Raw genomic sequence first — 26,813 nt, 5'->3', positions numbered from 1 at the left:
CAAGGTCATACAGCTAATAAGTGGCAAAGTAAATATTTTAAGAGAAATCTTAATTCTAAAGTTTGTACTTTTAACTATGACCAAATACTTGAACTTTCTTCTTCCACAGTCCACTTTAAGGTAATTTTCCATTCTGAAAACTTACAGCTTTTTGTATAGACCATTATTATAGAATATGTTAGTAATAATTAATTACTTACTTGAGTTCTCCCGCTATTCATTGAAAAACCCAAAGTTCAGTTACAACTAACAATATGTGCTCAGTCAATGCTAATAGAATGAGTAAATTAGAGTTGATGTATTCAACTTTATTTTCAACTTAAGCTTTTGAAAATTCCTCCCCAGTATTACTCTCTAATTTCTAGTAATTAAGGAATGTAAAAATGTATATAGAGAAAAAACAATTCTCATAGTCAAATCACGTGTACTTATATATGGCTAGTCAAAAAAATCACTCATTCAGGCCATTTCTAAGTAAAAGGAAGGTTATTCCTCAAAATGATTAAATCTGTATGGCCATAGTCATACTCTGTGGTCCAGAGACATGTCCTAAAAAGCAGCAGCCACTCAAGTTCCTGCAACTGGTCAAGCCCAACCTTCCTTATTTTTCCTAGTGTCATGAACTGAATCTTAACCAAGTTCACCCCAGATTCAGAGATATGTTTCATCTGAGTCTCAGAAGTTATGGGCATTTTCTCAATTGTTGGCAAGTGGTAGAGATTTAGATAACTACTGTGCTGATATTCGAGGTCATACAAACTAACGAGGCATAACCCCCCCCCAAAAAAAATTCAAGTAGAACAGTAAATAAGGATGTCATTCTAGCATTTAATGTAGCCATACAATCAGAAATAAATTGTCACAACTTTCACTAAGGAAGATATTTCATTTATAGTCATTCAAGAAGTATAATTGCAACCATATTTCTGTATATTTATTGGGAGTAAGACTTCTTTTCAGCTTGAACTCAAATCTCTACATTTTCTTTCCAATTTAAAAAAAAAAAAGTCTTAAGAAAAAAAAAAAAAGAGCGAGAGAACATTTCAGACCCATTACTACATAGGTGTGGAGTGCCAAAAAACAGAACATCCAGAAGGAAACTGAACAAATAGTAATAGAAGCCATTCTCAAGGATATATGTAACTGGTGACAGGCATTTACAAAGCAATTTGGAGAGAGAAGCCTTCTTAGGAAAATCAATGATGAATGTTCTGCACTTAAAATGAACTTGGTGCAAATGTACACATAATAGATAAAGACTTTTTAGTAAAAAGTGTTAAAACCCAATTACAAGAATGTAATCATTCCAGAACAGAACAACAAAGAACAAGAATAGAGTAGTAGAGAAAAGTATATAGGAGAGAGTCAACTGAACTTGAAAAGTGCAAAAAGATATAAAGACTATCCATTTATTATGCATATAAGAATTATATTAATCTATTCATAACCTGATTCAGTCCTTGGGGGATTTGAGACTGTCAAGACATTCTCTTTAACATGTGTAGCTATGGTTTTCACTATTTGCTTAGAGATAAGAAAATGAAAATTAAACCAGAATGACTTTACATGTTATCCGAATTTTTTTTTTTATTATATAAACATGTATATGCTAGTTGTGGAGTTAACTGTCCATAATTTCTCACTCAATATTGTGAATTAAGTTATCAACTTATTTTTGGTCATTTTTCTGTGCATTCAAGCTTATGGATAGTCAGATATTTGGACTAAATAACTATAGTAAATTGCCGAAATCCCAGTGTTCTGAATGCTTCTGACTGAAACTACTTCATTACATTGGCTTTGATTAGGGATGTAAGGTGGGGGCTCAATAAATGTTGCTGATTGAGTGTATAGTTTAATGAGTTTTTTTTCTTTTTTGTTACAAATAAATCAAAAAACAAACCTTTAGCAAATAATATTTTTAAAAGTCTACATAATTTGAAACAAAAAGATATTGATATTTACCAACAGTTTGTTGTTGTTGTTCACAAAAATCAAAGAGATTTGAGTAAGTAAAACCTGAAAAGAGCAGTTTCAGGGGTCTCAGCAACTGAGGTCCATAGAATTTTTTTCTAAAGTACTATCAGGTTGATAACTACCAATTTGAGATCTCTGTAAGGTAAATTTCAGATTCTCAGGAACAGGAATCCATCTGTTCCCACTGGGATTTTGTATCTGCTGTGGATCAGTCCCTATGTCAAGAGCCAGGCTCACAGAGTTCAAACATGTCCACCTCTGTGGATCAGGGGTTACACACAAAGAAGCAAATCATCACATGTGGCACAGCTCCTTCAGAAAGCTTCTGCCCCACTATGAGTTGCAATTACTTCTAAGTAAATTGCAAAGGAAATTTATGAACCCAGCAGCTCCAGGACTGGAGTGAAAAGAAACATCTACTTCCTGATGCTCTTACAGGACCACAAAACTAAGAATCAGATTTCAATATTGGCATTTTTTCTTGTGTCTTTAGGAAGGGTCTTAAATATCATCAGCTATTTGGTGCTTAAATTTCTACAATAGGAGAATTTAGTCTGGGATCTCCAGTGTATATTCTAACTCCAATGCAATAATGAAGGATAACTATTTCTAATAATTTGAAAGACAGAATTCTGCTTCTAATAACACTGCACAAAATAGCTAAATTATCGAGGTTTTTGTCTTTGGGGCTGAAATTATCAGTGTAGTAGAAGAACAGCTATTAATCAGAAATTCTTATTGATAAGTTGGTAAAAATAGGAACACTACCTTATTCATGGTTGTATCATAGCAATGGCATAGTACCAGACATAGCTGAATGGAATTACTAATTTTTGTCTATTTTGGAAACAAAATTTCTCAAAATATAGATTATTTGAGAGGAAACGTATAAAAAACACAACTATGAAGATGAGCAATGGAAACTACTAACCTAAATGGGTAAAATAGCATTACTAAGAGTCATAAAATAATTTACTGGAATGTACTATCTTAGTCCCTTGTCGGTTGCTAAAAATACAATACCATAGACTGGGTAAGTTATAAAGAAAAGAGGGTTATTTCAGCTTACGGTTCTGGTCCACAGTGAAGGGATCACATGATGGCATTCTTTCTGGCAGAGTCCTGAGGCAGCAAAGGCCATCATATGATAAGAGATAGGCAGGGCATGTGCTCAGGTCTCTTTCCCTCTTCTTACAAAGCCACCAGTACATAACGGAGTTCTACATGATGACCTGATATAATTCTAAACAGCTCCCAAAGGTCCCAGCTCCAGACACCATAGTCAGATTAAGTTTTCACCTTATCAATACCTCACACTGGAAATTAAATTCTAAATGAGGTTTAGGAAGAGACCAATCACATTCAAACCATAGCACTGATTAAAGAGGAAATCAGCAGATTGAAGATTCAAAAGTGAGCCTTCACTTACACAGCTCCTTCCCTGAATCAGGGATTTACAGGTACATAGGAACCTGAGGAGTATGTGGTCTCCTTGGAAAAATGGACATATGATTCCAAAATTTTGAGAAAATATCAAGGATATAATAAAAGGAGTATTTGATAAGGAAATGGAATTATTAAAACTCATCCTCCTTTCCCTGGCATCACAGAGTCCCTAAGCATGCTCTCACCTCTGGCCATCTGCTTACAAAAGTGTCGACAATTTTTTTTTTTCATAAGACTCTGGCAAGTCTGGGCTATGTCTGCACTGCAGGAATCCCTCCAAAATTTAGCATCATCATCTCCTTCACCAAAGGTGATCCCATCTTCTCCTAAAAGCAAAGAAGGAAGCTTTTTTCCTTACATCACCTGAATGCAAAGCAGCCTCCCCTAGATCAGTGCCTTCTAACAGTCACAAGTCCTGCGCTCGCAGCTCAGCTGCCACTTTAAGCAGCTTGTACCTCAACAATGCATGCAGATATTTAAAAGCTCCACATATCACTTTTACATTGCCTGTAAGGGGGTCCAATGAGGGGAATGCCCCAAAAGTACCTTCATACTTTCTTTTCTCCACCTCACACACATTATTTCATGACAGGCAAATTGTCAGTTATAGCACATATAATTCCCAGAGGAACCATTGTCATTTCTTTCAGGCAATGTGTATATAAGAGAGTATCATACAAATCAGCTACTTTCTTTATTTACTTCAGAGCATAGTGTAGTAGAACAAGCACATGAAAAGAGACAGAGGGTATCTGGGATTTATTGCCAGGTCCACAATTGATGTACTATTCTTACTCCCTTTGTATTTAACTCCCCCCTTTGCAACACAAGGATAATGACATAGTACCTGTTTGTTTCTAAGGCACTTGAAAATTCTATGATAGAAGATTCCACACAAAAACAGAGACTATTTTTACATCAGGAAGACTTGAAAATTGCAAGTCCGTTTACTCATCACTATTAAGCAGTCAACAAAACAATGATAGAAGAGAAAGCATCCCTTTTTAAGGCATCTAAAATCAAATATTGCTGAATGTACAGCTCTTCAGAAAGATATATGTACAAATATATTCATTTTAATGACCAAACAAATCTAACTCATCAATAACCCATTTAGAGAAATTCTTTGCAAGTTATCCTGTCTCCCAAATATTTCATAGAATCCCTAATCACAATTATTTATTATAATACACAGCTTTTAGAACTACACGTTTTCCTTTCAAAAGGTCTCCTCTACTTTTCAGAGAGCATTCCAACTCATTCTATTAAGTTTATCACAAAATATAAAAACATTTCTCCTTCTTTTTGGCAAATCTTGGAATAATCAAACTTACAGTACAGTGATGTACAGGCATCCAAGCAGGGGCTTCCACTGAACAATTCTGGGCTGGGCATTTGCCTTGGTTTTGCTGCAAATAAGTAAAAATTATGTTATGTTCCATATATTATGTGCAGCAACATAGACTAGCTGACATATTTATTATCAATATGTCTATTACCATATTTGCAAGCATTACAGAAGCTTCTGAGAATGATCCTTTGGTGCAATGCTACAAAAAAAAGCAGGTATGCAATTTCTACTCTTATTGATACACAAAAATTATCCATTGCTTTTTTTTCTTCCTATTCTCTCTCTCTCTCTCTCTCTCTCTCTCTCTCTCTCTCTCTCTCTCTCCTCCCTCCCTCCCTCCCTCCCTCCCTCCTTCTCATCAGTACTCTAAAGACTCAGATTTTGGTATTAGGCTTCCTTAGCATCTGGCCTTCCAGGCCCCATCAGGAACCATCAGAGAGATTTTTCACACAGAAACTGAATCTCTCTGCTCTTCCAGGCTCCCAGACAATTTTTATAAGATCACTTAAGTGAAGGTATAGAAAGGCTGTATCTCCTCTTTCAGATTGTAACCAGAGATAGTGATTCTCTCTAGAGCATCTCATAGAACTCTAAAATGTTGAGTTAAAAGCAATAAGTCTTAGAGACCTTTCTTGTCACATTAGAACCTGAGGTCCAGAAAAATGAAACAATTTGCTTAGGGAACCAGAGGTTTGGCATTCTAAGCCATATTCTGCCCTCTTCTTTCTACATAAGTAATTTATTTCTAATTAACCTATTCTTATTCTGTAATTTCTGAAAATTAATTTCTTGTTGGCTTATTAGAAAGAATGAAGTGTTTAACTAACAATACTGTTTTATCCTTGCAATAATGATTAGTTTTGAAGGGTTGGTTTCTAATAAAATCTATTTTCTTCATTACATAGTGGTAATATAGGCACACTGATAATGTAAATAATCATCATACAAACCACAGTTGTTATTTACTGAGCTATGGATCCATTAAATTATTATTAGTACCCAAAACAAATATTGATAGAAGTATTATATTATGCCTGTTTTACAGAGGAGAAAACTGACACTTAGAAATGTTAGGCAAGGGCTGGGGATGTGGCTCAAGTGGTAATGCACTCGCCTGGCATGCGTGGGGTGCTGGGTTAGAAGAATATAAACTTTGGATAATATCAGCACCACATAAAGTAAAATAAAGATGTTGTGTCCGCCGAAAACTGAAAAATAAATATTAAAAAATTCTCTGTCTCTCTTTCTTCTCTCTCTCTCTCTCTCTCTCTCTCTCTCTCTCTCTCTTTAAAAAAAAAGAAAAGATATGTTAGGCAAGTTGCCTGAAAATCATCCTGCTAGAAAACAGCATACCTGGGAGGGCAGCAAGAATCTGGCTGACTATACTGCCCATGCTCCCATGCATGTTTTACAAGAAGCTATTTCTGTGGTTTTTAATTTTCTATCTGTTTAATGGGGCTTACAGCATGCCATCATCTAACCCAATTTCATCTATCAATGATCTTAACATTTCTGATTTACCTCAATGAAATGCTGAATTCAGTGCTCCTATCATGCTAAGACTTGTACGTGATTTATAAGCTTTTTAGAACAACCTTTATTTAGGTGATCTATTTTTAAGGCATCACTAAGCCCTGAAGTGCTGTATGAATGATTGTGGATAAAGTCACTATAAAAATAAACTTAAACCATCAATCTCTATACAGTTTTCTTGGTTAAAATATGACGTGCAGCACCAGCAGGATACATGAGTCCATTGGACTCTTGTCAGATGACCAATTTTAAGTCAAGGTTGGCTGTGTGCTTACTGTCACAAGATATTTTTGGTAGGCACATCTGTAAAATGAAGTTAGTATTGCCTAATTCCTGGAATTATTATCACTGATAGGTATAGATTTACTTCAGAGTATTATCACAATTTTCAAGAATGGATACTTATAACAACACATACAGTGACCAAACAATTTTATCCCTATTTTGATAGTCAAGTTATTTAAATAAATATAATTTATTGACATGTGGGATCAAGTCTTTTGAAATTTGAAAGCATTTTTAAATGTTATTTGTTATTATTTCTAACTTTGAGAATTAAAAATAGACTTTATGGTGAGGAATATCTCCTTTGGACTAATTCATAATTATTGTTGTTATTAATAGTAATAGTAATCTTATTTTACATCTAGAGTTTACATCTTTATGAAACATAATAAAGAGGAATATTCAATAAGTAAGGGAGCTGAGTAAAGGAATATAAGTACCCATAATATATGATGAATGCATAAATAAAATGAGTTTGTATTTCTTTAGGTGTACAACGTGGTAACAGAAGATGGACATTTGTGTGAGACTCTCTCTTATTCCATTATTACCTAATTTTTTACACTAAGGCCTTCACAATAGTATTCTAAATAAGCAAATTAGCAGTATGATTATACATACCAAGACAGACTAAAAGTTCTACTGAAGACAGATGTCCTATGAACATAAATTGATTTTTCAATCAATAGTGTATAACCAGAAAAATAAGATTGAAAAGAAGATAGGGCCTTGGATTTCAACATAGTATTTCCATTAATCTGTCTGTGGAACTTTGAGAAAATCTTTCTAACACTTCAAACTCACTTTACTCATCTGTAAAATAATAGGGTTAGGTTAGATACAATTCAGTGTGGAGACAGGAAATGTCAAATTTACTCATGGATATTATCCAAAGTTTATAATCTTCTCAATAATTTAATATGTTCCCTCTGCCAAAGGGGTTCACCATGAAGTTGGATCCACTGAAGAATGATTGGTTAGAGGCTTAAAAATACCATTAAGAAATGAATATTCCCCTTTGAGTTTAAGCAGTAGCAACCACTAGACCAGATGGTCTGAAAGACTCTTCCACTTCAATGTGGCTATTGGAAACCCCAACAATCATTACTGTACTTCTTAAGAGGAAGCTTAACATGTATCAAGGAAACCCCTAGAGTAGGTGGAGAAGTAAAGGGGTCTTAAATTCTCTTTTTTCCTAGAAGTGTAGAAGTGTTGAATATCTTTTTCAGTATCCTTTTTTTTTTTATATTTCGTGTGTACACTGTGACATGACAGAGTTTGGAGAAACCTCCTAATTGGCAGATTACCAATTCCTCAAAGGCTTGTTAGAACCAATATAAACACTAGGGAAACTGGCACTACACCACAAGGTTCTTTTTTGTTTCATTGTTTCTTTTTAGTTACACCTAACAGTAGAATTCATTTTTTTACATAATTATACAATCATGGAATATATCTTGTTCTAATTTAGACCTCAGTACCTTTCTTCTTCTTCCCTTTCCTCATCCCCTGCTCCCTTTCCTCTATTGATCTTTCTGCAATTTATACATAATTATTTCTTTTAAATTAATTTCTTATGGATGTACACAATGATGAGATTCACAGTGGTAAAATTCATATATGTACACAGGAAAACTGTATCAGATTCATTCCACTCTTTCCTTTTTCCATCCCCTTTCCCTTCCCTTCATTACCCTTTGTCTACTCCACTGAATGTCTAATCTCCCCCTCCCCATGTTATGGGTTAATTTCCTCATATCAGAGAAAACATTTGAAATTTGTTTTTTGTGATTGGCTTATTACACTTAGCATAATCATCTCCAGATCCTTCTATTCACTGGCAAATGTCATAAAATCATTCTTTGTTACTGCTGAGTAATACTCCATTGTGTGTATATACAACATTTTCTTTATCCATTTACCTGTTGAAGGGCACCTAGGTTGGCTCCATACTCAGCTATTGTACTGTTATAAACATTGATGTGGCTGAGTCACTGTTGTGTACCAGATTTTAAGTCCTTTGGATATATACTGAGGAGTAGGATAAGATCAAATGGTGGTTCCATTCCTAGTTTTTTGAGGAATCTCCATACTGCTTTCAGAGTGGCTGCACCAATTTGTAGTCCTACAACAATTTATGAGTGTACCCTTTTCCCTACAATTTCACCAACATTTACTATTACATGTATTCTTGATAATTGCCATTCTTATTGGAATTAGATGAAATCGCAGTGTAGTTTTAATTTGCATTTCTCTAATTGCTAGAGACGTTGAACATTTTTAAATATATTTGTTAACTGTTCATACTTCTTATGCTGAGAAGTGTCTGTTAGTTCCTTGGCCCATTTGTTGATTGGGTTATTCATTTTATTTTTTAATTATTTCTATATTCTAGAAAATAATGCACTATCTAAGGTGCAGGTGGCAAAGATTTTCTCTCATTCTTAGGATTTCTCTTTATGCTCTTGTTTCTTTCCTTTCTGTGAAGAAGCTTTTTAATTTAATGCCATTGCATTTATTTGTTTTTTATTTTTACTTCTTCTGCTTTAGGAGTTTTCTTAATGAAGTTAGTTCCTGAGCCAATATATTGGAGTGTCGGGCCGACATTTTCTTCTAGTAGGTGAAGGGTTTCTGGCCTAATTCCTAAGTCTTTGATCCACTTTTGAGTTGATTTCTGTATAAGGTGAGAGACAGGGGTTTAATTTCAGTCTTCTATATAGATTTCCAGTTTTCACAGCACCATTTGTTGAAAGGGCTATCTTTTCTCCAATGTATGTTTTTGTCACTTTTGTCTAATATGAAATAACTGTATTTATGTGGGTTTATCTCTGTATCTTCTGTTGGTCTTTGTGTCCATTTTGGTGCCAATACAATGCTTTTTCTGTTACTATAGCTCTGTGCTATAATTTAAGGCCTGGTATTATGATGTCTCCTACTTTGCTTTTCTCAGCAAGGATTTCTTTGGCTATTCCAGGCTTCTTATTTTTCCATATGAATTTCATGACTACTTTATTTCTATTAAGAAAGTCATTGGAATTTTGATGGGAATTACATTGAATGTGTATAGTGCTTTTGGTAGTGTGGCCATTTTGACAATATTAATTCTGTCTATTCAAGATCATGGGAGGTCTTTCTGCTTCTAAGATCTTCTTCAATTTCTTTCCTTAATGTTCTGTAGTTTTCATTATAGAGGTCTTTTACTTCTTCTGTTAGATTGATTCCTACTTGTTTTTTTTTTTTTGAGGCTATTGTGAATGCAATAGTTTTCTTAATTTCTCTTTCAGCAGATTCATCACTGGAGAATTGGAGTAGAGGAACATAATTGATTTATGGATATTGATTTTGTATCCTGCTACTTTGTTAAATTCATTTATGAGATTTAGAAATTTATTGGTAGGATTTTGGGGGGTCTTCTAAGTATAGGATCATGTCATTGGCGAACATATAACTGGAGCTCTTTGTGTCATATTTGTATCTCTTTAATTTCTTTCTCTCACCTAATTGCTCTGGCAATTAGGACTATGCTTTTTTAAACATATGACAGCAGAATGCATTACAATTCTTATTCAAGGACTATGTTTTTAGAGGAAACACTTTCAGTTTTTCTTCATTCAGAATGGTGTTGGCCTTGGATTTGACATGTATAGCATTTACAATGTTAAAGTGTGTTCCTTCTATCCTTAGATTTTTTTAGTGTTTTAAAATTGATGCTGTACTTTGTCAAATGTTTGTAGTATATATACTGAAAAAAAAACATGTGATTCTTGTCTTATGTCTACTTATGTGGTGAATTACATTTATTGATTTCCATAGGTTAAACCAACCTTGCATCCCTGGGATTAAACCTACTTGATCCTGACACATGTGGTTTTGTATGTGATTTTTCAGTATGTGATTGAGAGTTTTTGCATTTATATTTATCAGGGATATTGGTTTCAAGCTTGCTTTTCTTGATGTGCCTTTGTATTGTTTTGGTATCAAGGTGATAATGACTTCATAAAATAAGTTTGGCAGAGTTCCCTCCTTTTCTAGTTCATGGGATAATTTGAGGATTGGTCTGGTTAACTCAGCTAAGAATCATCTGGTCCTGGGCTTTTCTTTGTTAGTAGGCTTTAATGGGTACTTCAATTTCATTACTTGAAATTAATCTGTTTATGTTTTATATATCCTACTTATTCAATTTGGTAAGTCATATGTCTTTAGGAATTTGTCAATATGTTGAATGTTTTCCAAGATTATTGGGGTATAAAGTTTCAAAATAGTTTCTGATAAATCTCTGTATATCAGTAGGAAATATCTATGGGTATAGTTCCTTTTTCATCATAGATTTTAATAACTTGAGTGTTTGCCTCTTTCTTTGGGTTAGCTTGGCTAAGGGTTTATCAATTTTGTTTATTCTTTCAAGTCACCAACTTTTCATTTCATTGACCTTTTGAATTTTTTTAATCTCAATTTCATCTCTGATTTTAATTATTTCCAGTCTTCTCCTGGTTTTGGTGATGGTTTATTTTTTTTTCTAGAGCCTTGTGATGTAACATTAGGTTATTTATATTATACCTTTCTATTCTTTTATTGTATGATGAGCTCAATGACAGGAACTTTCCTCTTAGAACTGCATTCATACTGTTCCAGAGATTTTGATATATTCTACAAATATCCTCATTTACCTCTAAGTATTTTTTTTCTATTTCTCCCCTAATTTCTTCTGCTATCCATTTATCATTCAAAAGTCTCCAGGTGTTAAAGTGGCTTTTATTTCTATCTTACTGATTTCTAATTTCATTCCATTATGATCTGATAAAATGCTAGGTATTATCTCTATTTTATTTTAGCATTTGCTAAGATTTGCTTTGTGGCCTAAAATATGGCCTATTTTAGAAAATGTTTCATGTGCTTCTGAGAAGAAAGTGTATTCATTCAATCATTGATAATTGACATATAGAATATTTCACCTAAGTCTAAATTATTAATTGTAGTTTCTAGTTCTGTAGCTTCTTTATTTACATTTTGTTTGGATAATCTATCCAGTGATGAGAGAAGTATGTTAAAATCATCCAGTATTATTGTGTTTTGGTCTATGTGATTTTTAATATTAAGAAGGGTTTGTTTGATATACAGAGGTATTCCATTGTTTGGGTGCATAAATATTTAGGATCATTATTTCTTATTGTTGTATGATTCCCTTAAGTAGGGAATGACCTTAATTTTCTCTTCTGATTAATTTTGGCTTGAAGCCCATTTTATCTCATATGAGAATAGTAATCCCTGCTTTTATACAAGTTCTATGTGAATAATATGTTTTTCCCATCCTTTCATCTTGAGTCAGTGGATGCCTATGAGGTGAGTCTCTTGTAGATAGCATATTGTTGAGTCTTATTTTTTAATTTATTCTGCCAAACTATGTCATTTAATTGAAGAATTTAAACCATTTATATTCAATGTTATTATTAATAGATGATTTTTATTTCCTGTCATTTTTAGTTCATGTTTTTACACTGAGTTTAATTCTCATTTGTTTGACTATTTTTCTATTGCTGTTCCTCCCTCTGGTGTGTTAGAGTCTGTAAACAAGTCAGGATGGTGCCTGGCATTTTGCCAGAGGGAGTGGTTTGTGAGGTGGCACCAGTGAGCCATTAAGTGTGGAGATTCCTTATTGGTTGACTGCTGTATCTATTTTATGTTAATTAAGATAAGCTGTGTGGAATGTATATATACCACTCTTGTCCTACAATAAACGGCTCCCACTCCTGCTGTATCAATGTACACAAGTTGTTCGTCACCCCCTGGTTATTTTGCTGCAGCTGGACTGCGGCACTGGTGGTTTTCACTTTTATTTTGCATTTATTCTTCATGAAATATTTTAATGAGTATGTTTTGTAATACAGGTTTTCTAGTTGTGATTTCTTTTAGCTTTTGTTTATCATGGAAAGTTACTATTTTCATCTTCAATTATGAAGCTTAATTTTGAAGTATAATATTCCTGCTTGTCATCCATTTTCTCTTTGAGCTTGGTGTATATTATTTCAAGAACCATTAGCTTTTAGGGTCTAGGCTGGGAAATCTGTTGACATCCAGGTTGATTTACCTCTAAATGTGACCAGTCATTTTTCTCTAGCAGTTTCTAAAATTCTATCTTTATTCTGTATGTGAGGCATTTTCATAATGTATCTTAGAGTGGATCCATGGTAATTTGTACATTTGGAGCCTTGTATGCCTCCTATATTTGAATTTCTATTTCATTGTTAAGGTTAGGAAAATTTTCTGGTATTATTTAATTGAAAAGATTGTGCATTCCTTTAGTTTGTATTTTGGAGCCTTTGTCTAACCTGATAAATCTTAAATTTTTCCTTTTGATATAATCCCATATTTCTTGAATATTCTGTTCATGGTCTCTTAACATCTTTTTTCCATGGTCAACTGTATTTTCAAGATTACATATTTTTCTTTGATGCCTGAAACTCTTTCTTCCAAGTGGTCTAGTCTGATAGTGATGCTTTCCATTAAATTTTTAATTTGGTTTATTGATTCCTTCATTTTGAGGATTTCTAATTAATTCTTTTTCAGAATTTCTTTCTCCTTTTTAAAGTAATTATTCACTTCTTGTATTTTCTGTCTGATTTCACTTCTTATATTGTCTTTTATCTCATAGAACAATTTATCTATGGACTTTCTAAATTCCTTCTCTGACACATTTCTTCCACTGTGGTGTAAATAAATTGTGTTGTTGAGACATTTTGGGTTGTTTGGTATGACTATTTTCCTTGATTTTTCATACTGTTTGTATGTCTACCCATCAATTAGTATGATTTTGAAGCAGCAGAGTTTCTATGCTATGAACTTGTAGTATTCCTGTATATTTCCAGTATCTCACAGATTAGGGGGAAATAAATAATAGCAATAACCAAAGCAAACAATATACAGCATTAAACTAAATACTTGGTTCCTACTATGACATCTACAATATTAATTGGCACAAAAAAATAACATTGGGTTAGCAATTGCCATCAATAAAGACCATAAGAAATCATGTATCATGTGTCATTAAACGAACAATGTGAATGCTTTTGGCTTTCACAGCAGTAATAATTGCAACAGCATTAATGGTAGGATGGGTTTTATTTAAACCAATTAATGCTAGAAGATGGTATGAATAGAGTTAATAGAAAAAATACGTGATAGGAAGGTAGAAAAGAGCTATTAATTTCAAAAGGTTAACAGAAAGAATGCAGAAGATATGTAGAATATGATGGCTATGAGGAAGGATGGAGAAAAACAGAAGTAAAAAATTAAAGGAAGAGTGAAAGAGAGAACAATAGAATTTGCCTATTAGCAGAAGAAAAGAGACAATGAGAAAAAAAGAGAAACAGACAAATAAAAAACAATCTAAACCAAAAGCAAAATATATTAAGCAAAAACACAAACCCTGCCGGGTGGGATAGCACATGCCTGTATTCCCAGCAGCTTGGAAGGTTGAGGCAGGAGGATCATAAGTTCAAAGCCAGCTGTAGCAACAGCTAAATGCTAAGTCAGTGAGACCCTGTATCTAAATAAAATACAAAAAGCATGGGGAAGTGGCTTAGTAGTCAAGTATCCCTAGGTTCAATCCCTGGTACTCCCTTCCTCCCCCAAAAAACCAAACCCTTAAAAGACAAGTCATGGAAAAATAACTACATTTTAAAAAAATGGTACAAATGAGAAAAAATAAATAAATATGTATATGTATATATATGTCCATGAACCATCCAACAAACATACACCAAAAAAAAGCCCACATACAAACAAAAATGAAATTAGAAGGAAAAAAGGATATTTTTAATAAAAAATTCAGAATTCTTTTCCACTAAGGTGGTCAAAATAGTTAATAAAAATATATATTCACTGTCTATACCCAGCGGTTTTTCCTTTTTTTTTTTTTTTTTTTGAGCTCTGTATTGAGCACGAGAGTAAGGTTTTTTTTTGGTTTTTTTTTTAAACCCTTCTGCTTTTTGTGTTCCTCACCAGTTGCCAATGGGAGTTAAAAAATTCTCACCTTTCCTTCTCACCAGTATGAGGTAGGATGGAATGGGAAGAATTGTCAACTGGAATTTTATCTGCACAGACCAGTTCCATGCATTCCCAGGTTGGGACTAATACAGAGTTTTTTGAGTGGAGTTTCTGTAGGTGGAGTTCCCATAGGCAGGGTTTAGGTCCAATCAGGCCCCAGGGGCTTTGCTGGATAGTGAATGCTCTGGAGAGATTAGATCAATGTATCTCTAGGGCCTTTCAGTTGCCAATCTCTGCTCTATTCCAGAAATTTCCCCCAAGATTTCACTCACGGAGTGAAGGAGCTAATCCCTTACCCCCTCTGTTGCTCAGAGATCCAGTCTTTCCAGGCTTCCTAGGCTTAGTCCCTGAGCAGATATTCACACCCTCCTGTTCAAATTCCTGTCTTACTTCAGCTGGTCCTGTGAGCCACCAGACTCAAAGGGGAAAGAGAGGTAGGCTGTCCTCTACCTCTCTGACTTGAGTTCCTCTGAATAAAAAACTCTTCATGCCTGTTTTGCTCTAGCTCTGCCAAGCACAGCCTAGGTCATGTCACAGGTGCCTGTCAGGATGGTGTATCCGTCCCTTCTCAATCTCCTGGAACGACTGCCTCAGCTTGGCTACCTCAAGATGGCTCCAGCCTCGGCTTTCCATACACTACTGTATAGTGCAATGCAGTTCTGAATTAGCCAAGGGCAGGCTACCCCTCCAGTATCAGGATATTCCACACTAAATCTCTGTTTTTTCTGCATTTTCTCTCCCTCTGTTGTATGGCAGTGCTGCTACTGCTGCTGCAGTGCTGTTACTGCTGTTACTAGTGTTGCCGCTACAAGCTTGGCTCTAATGTAGTCATTTTTGTTCTTTGTTTCATGTACCCCCAAATTTCTGATAATCTAAGAAACTCTGAGTTTTAGTGAAATCCTTCTTCACCCACCTCACAAACAGTATTCCTGCTGCTTGAATCCCAGGCCATGGAGTGACAAGAATTTCAACTTTTCTCTAGCCTACCATCTAACTTCACCCACTAGGTTAATTCTTAAGGCAAAAATCAAGCAGCTCTTTAGAATTCTCTTGAGGGCCATTCCAGCTTGCAAGGCAAAAATTTGAGAGGAAAGGGTGACAGACTCCCCTTCTCTTTCTTTTTCATTCATCTACTCAGGATGTTAATACCTATAGATTACTGCAATATGTGTGAGTTCATCAGGATAGAAGGATCTATATTTTGATATCTCCAAGTCTCTCACATTTTGTGATTGTCTTTTTCTGACTTTAACATCTTGACATATATCATTCAATAACATCCTGAGAAAATTAACCAAATATGCTAACCATTATATCTCAGATTGATTATATAAATATGTACCTCTGAAGAATTTGTATTAATGACAAATATTTGACAAAGAACATCCTAAAGACTTTCTTCTCAATCTGTCATCCCCAGAAAGAATGGGACATTCCTTTTTATGTATCAGCTTATAGTTGTTAGAGTGCTTTGGAGTTTATAATGTGGTTATATAGACATTTAGCCATTTCATTCTTAGAAAAGCTATGAGTGGCAGGATAAGAACTGATTCATTTAAATGAAATGTTGACCTAAATGTACTATTCAAAATAGAATGTTCTAAAAGTAGAATGAGAGTTGAAACATTCTTTTGTTCTAATGCTCACAGTAAAATGATCTCATACAGTTTTTTGACAGTTCTACACATATTCATTTATCCATCTTGCATTTGTCAAACATGTATTACATTGATGGTACCGTGCCAAATATATATAGAGAGAATGTAAAAAATAATTTTCAATAGCCAAAAGCCTCCAACTTTTTAGGAGATATAATACAATTAGTTAAGTTTAAACAGGATTAAATAGTAGGACCATTCTCTCATTCATTTAATTGATCAATAAACATTGAGTAATTAATATGTGCTAGCTATTATATTAGAAATAAAGACTCAGTATCTGTCTAAAGAGGTTCTCAGTTTTAGGAGACAGACTAAGAAACTCAGTTATACAGAAATGTTACTAATATAAAATAAATAAAACATGATATGGGCAAATATAAAATTCAAATTGTCCATTCTTGTAGAAGGAGTAAGGGATGAGAAATTGCACAGAGGAATTGAGGCCAAAGGCTGGGTTAGTCAGAAGGACTACCCAGGGGGATGATTCAGTTTTCCGACAAAGTTTAAGAAGGTCAAGGGGAAAAAGAGAGCCTTCCAGGCTAAAGGTTCACCACACATTACCTGATTGTGTCTAATACAGGTATTGTTGGTCTTAGTCAAGGAACCCCTCAAATATGGGTCTTAACATCCTATGAATGAAGGGAAAAAGTTATTCTGTAATCCAGAGAGAGCTGAATTCAGACTTTTTCCTCATTTATCTCTACTTTTTAAGACTCTAATTGGGTAGCAGGGTGTGGGTTAAACGAATTATAGCAAGAATTAGACATAAAGAGTGTTATGGTTTGGATGTGAGATGTAAGACAATGCAAGAAGGTTTAGAGGAGAAATGAATGGGTTGTAAGAGTCTTAATCCAATCATTGAATTAAGCTCCTGATAGAGATTAACTGAGTGGTAATTGAAGTCGTAGGGTGTGGCTAGCAGAGGTAGGAATTTGAGGTGTGTCTTTGGGGTACATATTTGTATCTGGCAAGTGGAGACCTCTCTCTCTGCTTTCTGATCATCATATGAACTGCTTCCTTCTGCCATACTGTTCCACCATGATATTTAGCCTCACCTTGAACCCCAAGGATTGGAGCCGGCCTTCTATGGACTGAGACCTCTGAAACACTGAGCCCTCAAATAAACTTTTCCTCCACTACAGTTGTTCTGGTCAGGTCCTTTATTTACAGCACCAAAAAAGCTAAAATAGAAGGATAGAGACCTGATACCATAAAATACACAAGAGAGCTTTAAGAATTTAGTATTTATATAAACACTTCAGCTATCTTTCTCATCCTTTCTGAAAGTCTCAGGTGTTTAACATAAAGAAACACAAGTTAAAACATAATGGATATGCTCAAAGGGCACAAGTAAATGACTTTCTGCATGACAAAACTATAAGGACATATAATAATGTGTGTATAAATAGACCGTGAATTGTAAAGTACTTTATAAATGTTATGAGTAATTGTAAAACTTCAATTACTATAAATATTAATATTTAATAGTTCATTCTTGTTAATAAAATTATTGGGACATTTTTTCTGACTTCTAGTCTAACATATTTTCCATGTATCAAGAGTTAAAGGAACTTCCAAAACAATATTTTAAAACTGCTTTCAGAATAATTTCAAATGATAATTTTTAGAAATATGTAGATACAGGCATATAATACATACATAAAAACATAGTTTTGTGTATATACGTGTGTAAATACATAGAAATGTGGCTTTTGGGGGGTGGTTTTATTGTTGCTTCTTTGTTTTTGTTTTGTATTTTTGGTACTTAACCACTGAGCCACATCCCCAGCCCTTTTTATTTTTTATTTTGAGACAGGTTCTCATTAAGTTACTAAAGGTTTTGCTAAATTGATGAGGCTGGCATAAAATCCTTGATTCTCCTGCCTCAGCCTATTGAGCCACTAGGATTATATATGTGTGCCACTGCTCTGGTCTTAGAAATATGTTTTTATGTATATGCATTTATGTTTATATGAATACTTTATTTGACCTTTATCTTTTGTCCATAAAGATATATAACTTCAAAGCATGACATGTTAAAGAAAAAGAGAAAATCAAATTTTTCTGGGTGCCAAAGTTGAAAATAGCTAAAAATACATGCACACAATGGTACACTGGAAGTCATAAGACCTCAAGATAAAATAAAAAGGAGTTTTCAAAGAAGGTGCTAGACCACAATTACAAGTTTCAAAGGAAATTGCCAAGGACCAGTTTCAGGACTCTGAAGCTTTACCAGGGTATACAAAGTTTGGATGGCTGGAGATTTAGAAAAGGAAGAGATTGTGAGATCTCACTTTTCACCAACAACTAGTAAAAGAGGCATCAATCAATAAAGTGAAAATATAACTTTCTTGGATTTGGGAGACTAGTATACTGGGATCTGACTCCAATCTGAAAAGTTTAACCAATGAGATGATATTGAAAATTGGTTATTGAGTCAGAAGAGATGGCTTCATCTGGGCCGACACTCTCAGAGTTTGTTAAGGCAAAAGATCCATTCTGCAAATGTGGTGTTTACTAAGACAATGCTTTATATAGGATGAGTAAAACCTGAGGTTAAAAATATGAATTCAATAGTAAAGGAGAGAATTGAATTATCCTTGTATGCAGATGATATGATTCTATACATAGAAAAACCTAAAGACATCACCAAAAAAAAAAAAACTATTTGTACTTCAGTAAAGTAGCAGAATAAAAAACTGACATACAAAAATCAGTAGCTTTTCTATAAGGCAATAATGAACACTTTGGGAAAAAATATAAGGAAGCAATTACATTCACAATAAACCCCCCAAATTAATTAAATACCTAAGAGTAATTAAGGATATGAAAGACTTCCACAATAAAAATTACAAAACACCGAAGAAAGAAACAAAAGAAACTAAAAGGTAGAAAGACCTTCAATATAACTGGATTGAAGAATTAATATTGTTAAAATGTTAATAATGTAACTCGGAGCATGGATATCAGGTGGATTCTTTGTCTCATGAATTCAAAAAATGAAATCCACAGAGTAAGAACAAAGCAACAAGATGTATTAGAGTAATAGAAAGAAAGCAGGGCTCCCAAAGATGGAGGGGCCACAAAAGAGGGATGTCCACAGATGTCTGTTGTCTATAGGTTTTCATTTGCTTGATCTGTCCTTATAGGTGTTTGGTGGGGTATAGGTTTCAAAAGGGGGCAATCAACTCTATTTTGTCTTCTTCAACAAACATGGGGACAGTAGTTTTCAAGCCTCTATTACCATAAGGGTGGTGGTGAGAGTTTGTTGGCACATGGGAAAGTGTTTTAGAGAAAATTTTGTGGTTGACTGTTGCTAGGGGTGGGGGTAGGAGTTACTAAGGAAGAGATGTTGCTGTTGAAGCTGTCAAGGTCGATGTTGTTTTCCAGACCCAATGTCTTATTCTAGGATGGTATGGTTTCATTCCCTCTTTCCCTTCTCCAAGACCCTTATTCTATCTGCCTTTATCCATCCTTCCTCAAGACTACCCAAAGTGATCTACAAATTCAATGCAATCCTTGTCAAAATGCCAATAACATTCTTCACAGAACTAAAAAAGCATCCTAAAATTTATATAGAAGCACAAAAGACCCTGAGCAGCCAAAACAGTTTGAACAAAAAGAGCAAAGCAGAAGGAATCACAATACCCAATTTCAAGATATACAACAGAGTCATAGTAACAAAAACAGCATGGTATTGGTATAAAAACAGAAACATAGACCAATGTAACAGAATTGAGGACTCAGAAATAAATTCACCCATCTTTAGCCAACTGATTTGCAAAACCAAAGATGCTAAAAATACACCTTGGAGAAAGAGTAGTCTCTTCAACAAATGGTGCTGGGAAATTTGAAGACTGATACTAGATTCCTATTGTTCACCCTGTACAAAAATTCAGTCAAAATGGATCAAACAACTTAATGTAAGACCTGAAACTCTGAAATTATTACAGGAAAACATAGGAGGAACGCTTCAGTCATCAGGGAAATTCAAATCCTACATAGGATTCCATCTTACTCCAGTTAGAATGGCTATTATCAGACACACAGACACAGACACTAACAGATGCTAGTGAAGATGTACAGAAAAAGGAACACTTATACACTGTTGGGAGGAATGAAATTAGTACAATCACTATGAAAAACAATATAGAAGTTGCTCAAAAACCTAAAATTAGAACTACTATATGATCCAGCTCCTGGGTATATATCTGAATAAAATGAAGTCAGAAAGAGATTCTTGCATACCCATTTTTCTTGCAACACTATTAACCATCACCAACATATGGAATCAGCCTAGGTGCCTATCAACAGATGAAAGGCAAAGAAAATATGGTATATTTAAAAAGACAGAGTATTACTCTGCTATAAAGAATAAGATCCTGTCATTTGCTGGAAAAATACTTAAAACCAGAGGACAACACAGTAAGTGGAAGAAGCTAGAAACAGAAAAACAAGCCTCATATGTCTTCTCTCATATGTAGAAGCAAACAAACAAACAAACAAAGACCTGAAAGAGGAGGACCTACAAGGGGAGAGGGGAGGCAGGTAGAAGTATGGAGGGTGAACAAAATCAACACATGATATATGCATGTGTGGAAATATCACAGTGAATCACATTAATTTATAAAATTATTATGTGTAATAAGTATAATTAGTTTTTTTAAAAAAGAAATGTAGCATCCACATTATGGGAGATTTGGTTAGAAAGACCCAGAAAAGAAAATTCCCAAAGAACCACAAAAGTGCCCGCGAAAGAAAAACTTTAAAGTCAGACTGCCCAGGTTAAAATCTCAGACCCACCATTTACTAACTAGCTGATCCTAAGCATGTTACTTAACCTCTTTTTGCCTGTTATGAAGATTAAAGGAGTTAATATGAGTAAAGCACTGAGAACCTTTCCTGTACATAATCAACATTCTGTAAGGGTCAGCAATTTTCTTTGTTGTTGTTATTAGTATCATTATCATCATGTGTCAGGCTCACAGAGCAAAATGCACAGTGCCGGTTCAATGAAAACTTTTGCTCTTTTTTTATTATTTTCCTCTCATGCTCCAAACTTGAAGGATCAATAACCAACTGATAAGGGGAAGGAAATAGAAGACTACAACATCTCCTTTCCCCAAAGCAAATGCCTTACCTGAAAATTTCATAGGAAGAAATAAAAGAAAATCTGGAGAGTACTCAGAATTTTTATATACGGGATGTGACAAAATTACAGGATTGACACTGTATTTGCAATTTTTAAGTGATTGTAAGGCTTTTTATTGCTTTGAAATTACTAGAAAATCATGGAAGTTCATTGAACTACTCCAGTTTTTAGTTAGAGGACTACCAAGACTGAACTGTTCTAAGCAAATGATGGGGAGCCCAAAATAAAGTGCCTCCTATTATTACATCCCATGAGTCCTCCTTATCCAACGTATCAATTGGAGATGCAAAAAAATATGTAAGTAGTGCTAATTTTTTCCATTCAACTTGGGCATAATTGCTCATATTTCTCAATATATCACTTCATCCCTTTCCTGATCTTTCCATTTGCTTTTATTTTCTCAAGTTTCAAAAGATGTTTAAAATAAGTTGGCCTAATTTGATTCCGAGGAAATCCTAACTAAGATTGAAGCCATGCTGGGGAGTCATGCATTTGCCTCTTCTATAAATGAAGAAAATGCTGCTGACCTATTCTCCATAGGATGCTGAGAACAAGGGGTTTTCAGCCGGGCCATAATGGTGGTGCTGAGTCATCCTCATACTTTCCAAAATCCCTTGTGACTCCAGAAAGACATTTGCCCATGCTAGCAGAAGTATAGTCTGTGGCTAATGTATAAAAAGGATTAAAACTGCAATGTTAAAATAATATTGTAACTTCCTAGCTACTCAAGTTAACTCTGATGGGTAGGATAAGCTCACAATTCCCAGGATGGCAATATTTCAAGACTATAAATAGAAGCCAGTGCTGTGACCTGGTATTTCATGGTCTCAGAGGCAGAAAACAATAGTGGAATTAGACTCAGGGCATTTCCCAGATGTATAATGAAATAATATTTACTGAGCAAGTATTAGATGACAGCCACTTGGCATGTATTGTTATCTCAATTTATCGTTACATTAACTGGAGAAGTAGTGGAGGAGAGTGTTCTGATACTTGGAAGAAATTATTGAAGCTGGGTTAGAATGCCAAATTATTCACTTTTTAGGTCCATGCTATTGGATAAAATTTTTAAGTCTCTGTTTTAGTTTTCTCTTCCATAAAATGGAGTGAACAAGAACCTAGTTTAAATGAATTATTGCTATGATTATAAAAGATAATACATGTAATACATTTTGTCCAGGATCTGGTACATATTCTCATAGTAATAAGATAAACATATAGCTTAGAAAATATTTTTCTTATTAATTGGGAATCTTTCTCTTGTACCACTTACTTCCTCTGAGTCTATATTCTCATTTCTGAGTATAAAATAATATTGACCTCACAAGGTTACTATAAAACTCAAATTTTAAAAAAGTCCAAATGTCTTAGCAAATGTCTAGAATTTTAAATCTTAGCTTTGTTCAGAAAGAATACTAAAATTCTAAAATACTGCAGAAATTTTTAAAAAAATTAAAATGTAATTAATTTTTGCATGCTGTCACCGTATCCTACCAAGAAGATGAAAAAAGAGACATGGCTACAATACTTTTCTCCTTGCAAGAAAGAAAAGTTGGATACTGTTTACCACTGCAGTCAATGAATATTCTTCATTGGCAGATCTTATCTATTATATCATAAACTGCAAAGCCCTATGGAAACATAAAACATTATGACTTCTAAAACAAGATACTTTTTCCCAAAACATGTAAAATTCATCTATAAAAATACCTTTCTGGGATTAAAAAATTAACAGCTAATGAAAAATATCTGAAATTTCAATACCCTAAAAATAAAGTCAATTCTTTGTGGAAAGAGATGCCATTCAGAAATAAGATCAAATCAATGCACTTCTATTCTCACTGCTACCATAGAGACAAAGGAAAAACAGTGAAGAGATTTAACAGACTTAATTCTTCCTGAAATTTATAATTAACTACATGGGAAAGGGGACAATTAGCATATTTCCAAAGAATAAAGGATTTTAAAAGTTTAGCTTTTGATAAGACATAATTATAATCTATTAAATATGCAATTCATATCAATTTGTTCCTATAATCTTTTTAAATTTCAAAACATGCATGTACATTGTACAGTGTTTTCTGAAAAATAATCATGGAATGCCATCAATTTAAGCTTCCAGAATTTTTTTCATCAGAGGATTTTCTTAGATACTTAAAATCTGGCAAAGCCTAATACAAAGGAGGCGGTCAATGCATATTCCTTGTGTATGTGTCATGTCTTCCTGACACCTATTAATATGTATTTTGGGAACAAACATTAATCAATGAAAGAATCTGCTAGTTTTAGTAGATCAGGTGCCATAGATAACATCAAGCAGTCAACCAGGAAGAACTAGCAATTAGACCTGTCCTTGATTTAAACAGAACTTCACATTGCTGAAGTAAATTACATGTGTTTTAATTCAGGAAAGTTTTATTTTAAAAGACTAGCAAGAAGACACTAGTTTAAAATCTTGGGAGATTCATAACAAAGACTAGGGAGGGAGAATTTATTTTGAAAAAAAATGTACATTTTAATTTATGGTTTCCTTAGCAAATGATTTTCAAATTTTTGTCATCAAGGATATTTAAATTCCCCTTCTATTTTTCCTTATAAAAACATGAAGTATAGGAGAATCAAACTAAAAACACTTTATGGACTGTTTTCATCCCACAACCCAAATTCCTGCTGGTATGTATAATAAATGGTATGATTCATATCTTTGAAATTTGAATTTTAGATATTCTTTTTGTGAAATGTAATTAAGTAGTCTTCAATGAGAACCTCTATTACTTACTATACTGCTACTTAGGAAAGTGGTAATATTTGATTATTCTGAGTCATTTCTGTCTAGGGGTCTCAGAATAGTTTCAAGAGAAAATTTGAAAGTATGTACCTAAAGCTTATTTAACCGAGTTCTCAACTACATAATATAACATCCATTCAGGGCTCTTTTTGCATACTGCTGATATCATCTGCAGCTAGTTGGACAAATTCCAAGTAATAATCATTTCTATAGATTTCAAAGTTCTTTTTGGAGGGTACTTGTAAAGTCATACTTGGGGTACTGATACACTTTGTTCTCTGAAATGCAAACCAATATAAAAAATAACAGAATTTCTGTGAACCCCCCTTCCTAGACAGGTTCATATCCTAAAACCAAATGCAACATAATGCATCCTGACTTAACAATAAATTGAGTTCTATTGTTTATATAATACTTAAACAAGCTGATAACTTAGGAATATAAAGTCATTTTTAAAACTTCACATTGCATAGCTTTCTGACAAATTTTAAAGTTTTCATAGAAAAAGTATATTACTAATAAAATACTATATCTTTATAGTATGTTTATAATAAACATATTACATACATATTACAAAGCCAAACCATTTTCCCAAAAAACAAACTCAAGTATTATACTCTATTTTATCACTAAGAAGTTAAATGTTATGAGTTAGCATCTTTTACCAAATTAAAAGCCTGATTTGACTGCTTTAGCTTTTATTAAATAAAAATGTGCAACTGACTTCTAGTTATTTTTATATTATATTTGAATTTCAGAAATTTAAATTACGATCAAGATAAGTTGGTTTATCATAGATGTGATCCAGCTGCTAGAGGTTTTGGTGAGTGAAGCCCTTTATCTTAGTCTCTTATACTAAGATGACATTTCAAGTGTCATTTCAGACCTACCAACTATTCAAAGTTTACTTATTGTCTGCCACTCAACTGAAAAGTCACCAAAGTACAAAGATTTCTTTTATAACCATTTATCATAAAATATACATTATACACATGTACACACATGTACATGTCTGTATGAGTGTATATATGCTATTTATATGTGTGTATATATGTGTATATATGTTATATATATGTTTATGTACATGAAAATATACAATTTATATGTATTTTTTATATACATGCATATACACATAATCATGTGTGTATAACTTACAAAAAATATTCCATCCACTCACTTATTTACTTATTCAACAATGAAATATGTATCAATGCCTGTGAAAGAATCAATCAATACTTACACCTTCCTGTACCATGCTAGGTTAACTGACCATCAATATGACTAAGAACTTCCTCTTTCCTCATGGAATTTACCTTCTAGAAAGAGATAGGAACATGTAAAATCTAAACATACAACTAGATAAAGGTTCTTACAAAGATATAGACAGTGTGCTGACACCATGGAGTAGGGCTGGCTATGTCAGGTAAGGCAGTATCAAGGAAATTATTCACAGAGGAGTCTGCATTTAAGCTGAGTCTTAAAGGTCAAAAAGAAATTTACTAGATAAGCATCAGGCTAAGGAGTTGAGAGGCATTTACAGCTATAAATGAAATAGAGGTATAAAGAAATAGAGGACAAAAGTCAGATTGTTTATACAGGAGACTATAAGGCATGAAGGGTGGTGAGGACTGAGATAGAAAAGTTAGAATATGAGCTAGAACATAAAAGGTCATGTTTGCCAAGCTCAGCAGACTATGTCCTTCAGGTCAGTGTTTCTAAATTTCAATGTTCAAAATCAACTACAGATACAAATGGACTAAAGAACTTACTAAAATGTGAATTCTGATGCTGTAGTTCTTGGATGGAACCTGAGATTCTGCATTTCTAACAATCTCAGAGAGGGATGCCATTGCAATTGGGGAACAGACCATACTTTGGATGAAATACGGATAATGAGATAATAGGAAACTGGAAACCCTTGAAGCTAATACATATTTTATTGTAGAAATACAGATAAAATTCAGTGAGAATCTGAAAAAGACCACTGGTAATACAAATGTAAACAAAGGAAAGATGAGGAAAAAGGATGAATATGAATTAGTACTGTTTGGGATTCAGGGGACTATAGCAAACAAGAACTCCCATTTTTCTAACCATGACAATTGAGATGGAGGTATACTATCCATTGAGCAGAAAATTCAACAGGAAAATGATTTTTGTTTTAAGGACTTCAGGGAGTAGGCAATTTTCTGAAAATTTTATTTAAGTTTACTTATTAGATCAACAGATTTGCAAATTCTAAGGATTTATCCATTTATTGTCAAATCAGTTTCTCAGAAAATCTACTGCCTTCTAAAAAGTTAGCTCAAGAATTGAACTATTTAGATACAAAAAAATGGATATGTGTGGTAAGGAGTATTAGAATAGGTGTGAGGGGGAGGGGTTATTTTCATAGGACTTCTAATCTGGTACTAATTTTGAATGCACAATGGAATGCACAATAGTAGAAGAGTTAAAACATTTGGTATCTTTCTCTCACCAATAAAGACATATAAACCCTGGAAATACTTGTTCATTGAAGCCAGAAGAAATTCCAAGAAATTCCATGACTACATCAGTAGAAATTTACCACCAGGG

At 33.8% G+C, this 26,813-nt stretch overlaps 1 protein-coding gene across 1 annotated transcript in view; it reads right to left on the bottom strand.

Moving 5' to 3' along the window:
• The window catches only part of DLG2 (discs large MAGUK scaffold protein 2), a gene marked incomplete at both ends in the record, with an annotated part of 2,048,692 nt that overhangs the window by 1,527,652 nt on the left and 494,227 nt on the right, over positions 1-26,813 (bottom strand). Inside the window, one exon of the mRNA XM_081281630.1 lies at positions 4,758-4,832. Coding sequence (XP_081137756.1) covers positions 4,758-4,832 — 75 coding nt within the window. The remainder of the gene's footprint in view (positions 1-4,757; positions 4,833-26,813) is intronic.

Source organism: Spermophilus citellus (assembly GCF_964194105.1).
Source record: "Spermophilus citellus genome assembly, chromosome: 2".
Classification (NCBI taxonomy): Eukaryota; Metazoa; Chordata; class Mammalia; order Rodentia; family Sciuridae; genus Spermophilus; species Spermophilus citellus.
Note: the sequence above shows the minus strand (reverse complement) of the source record. Positions and strands in the feature narration are given on the sequence as shown.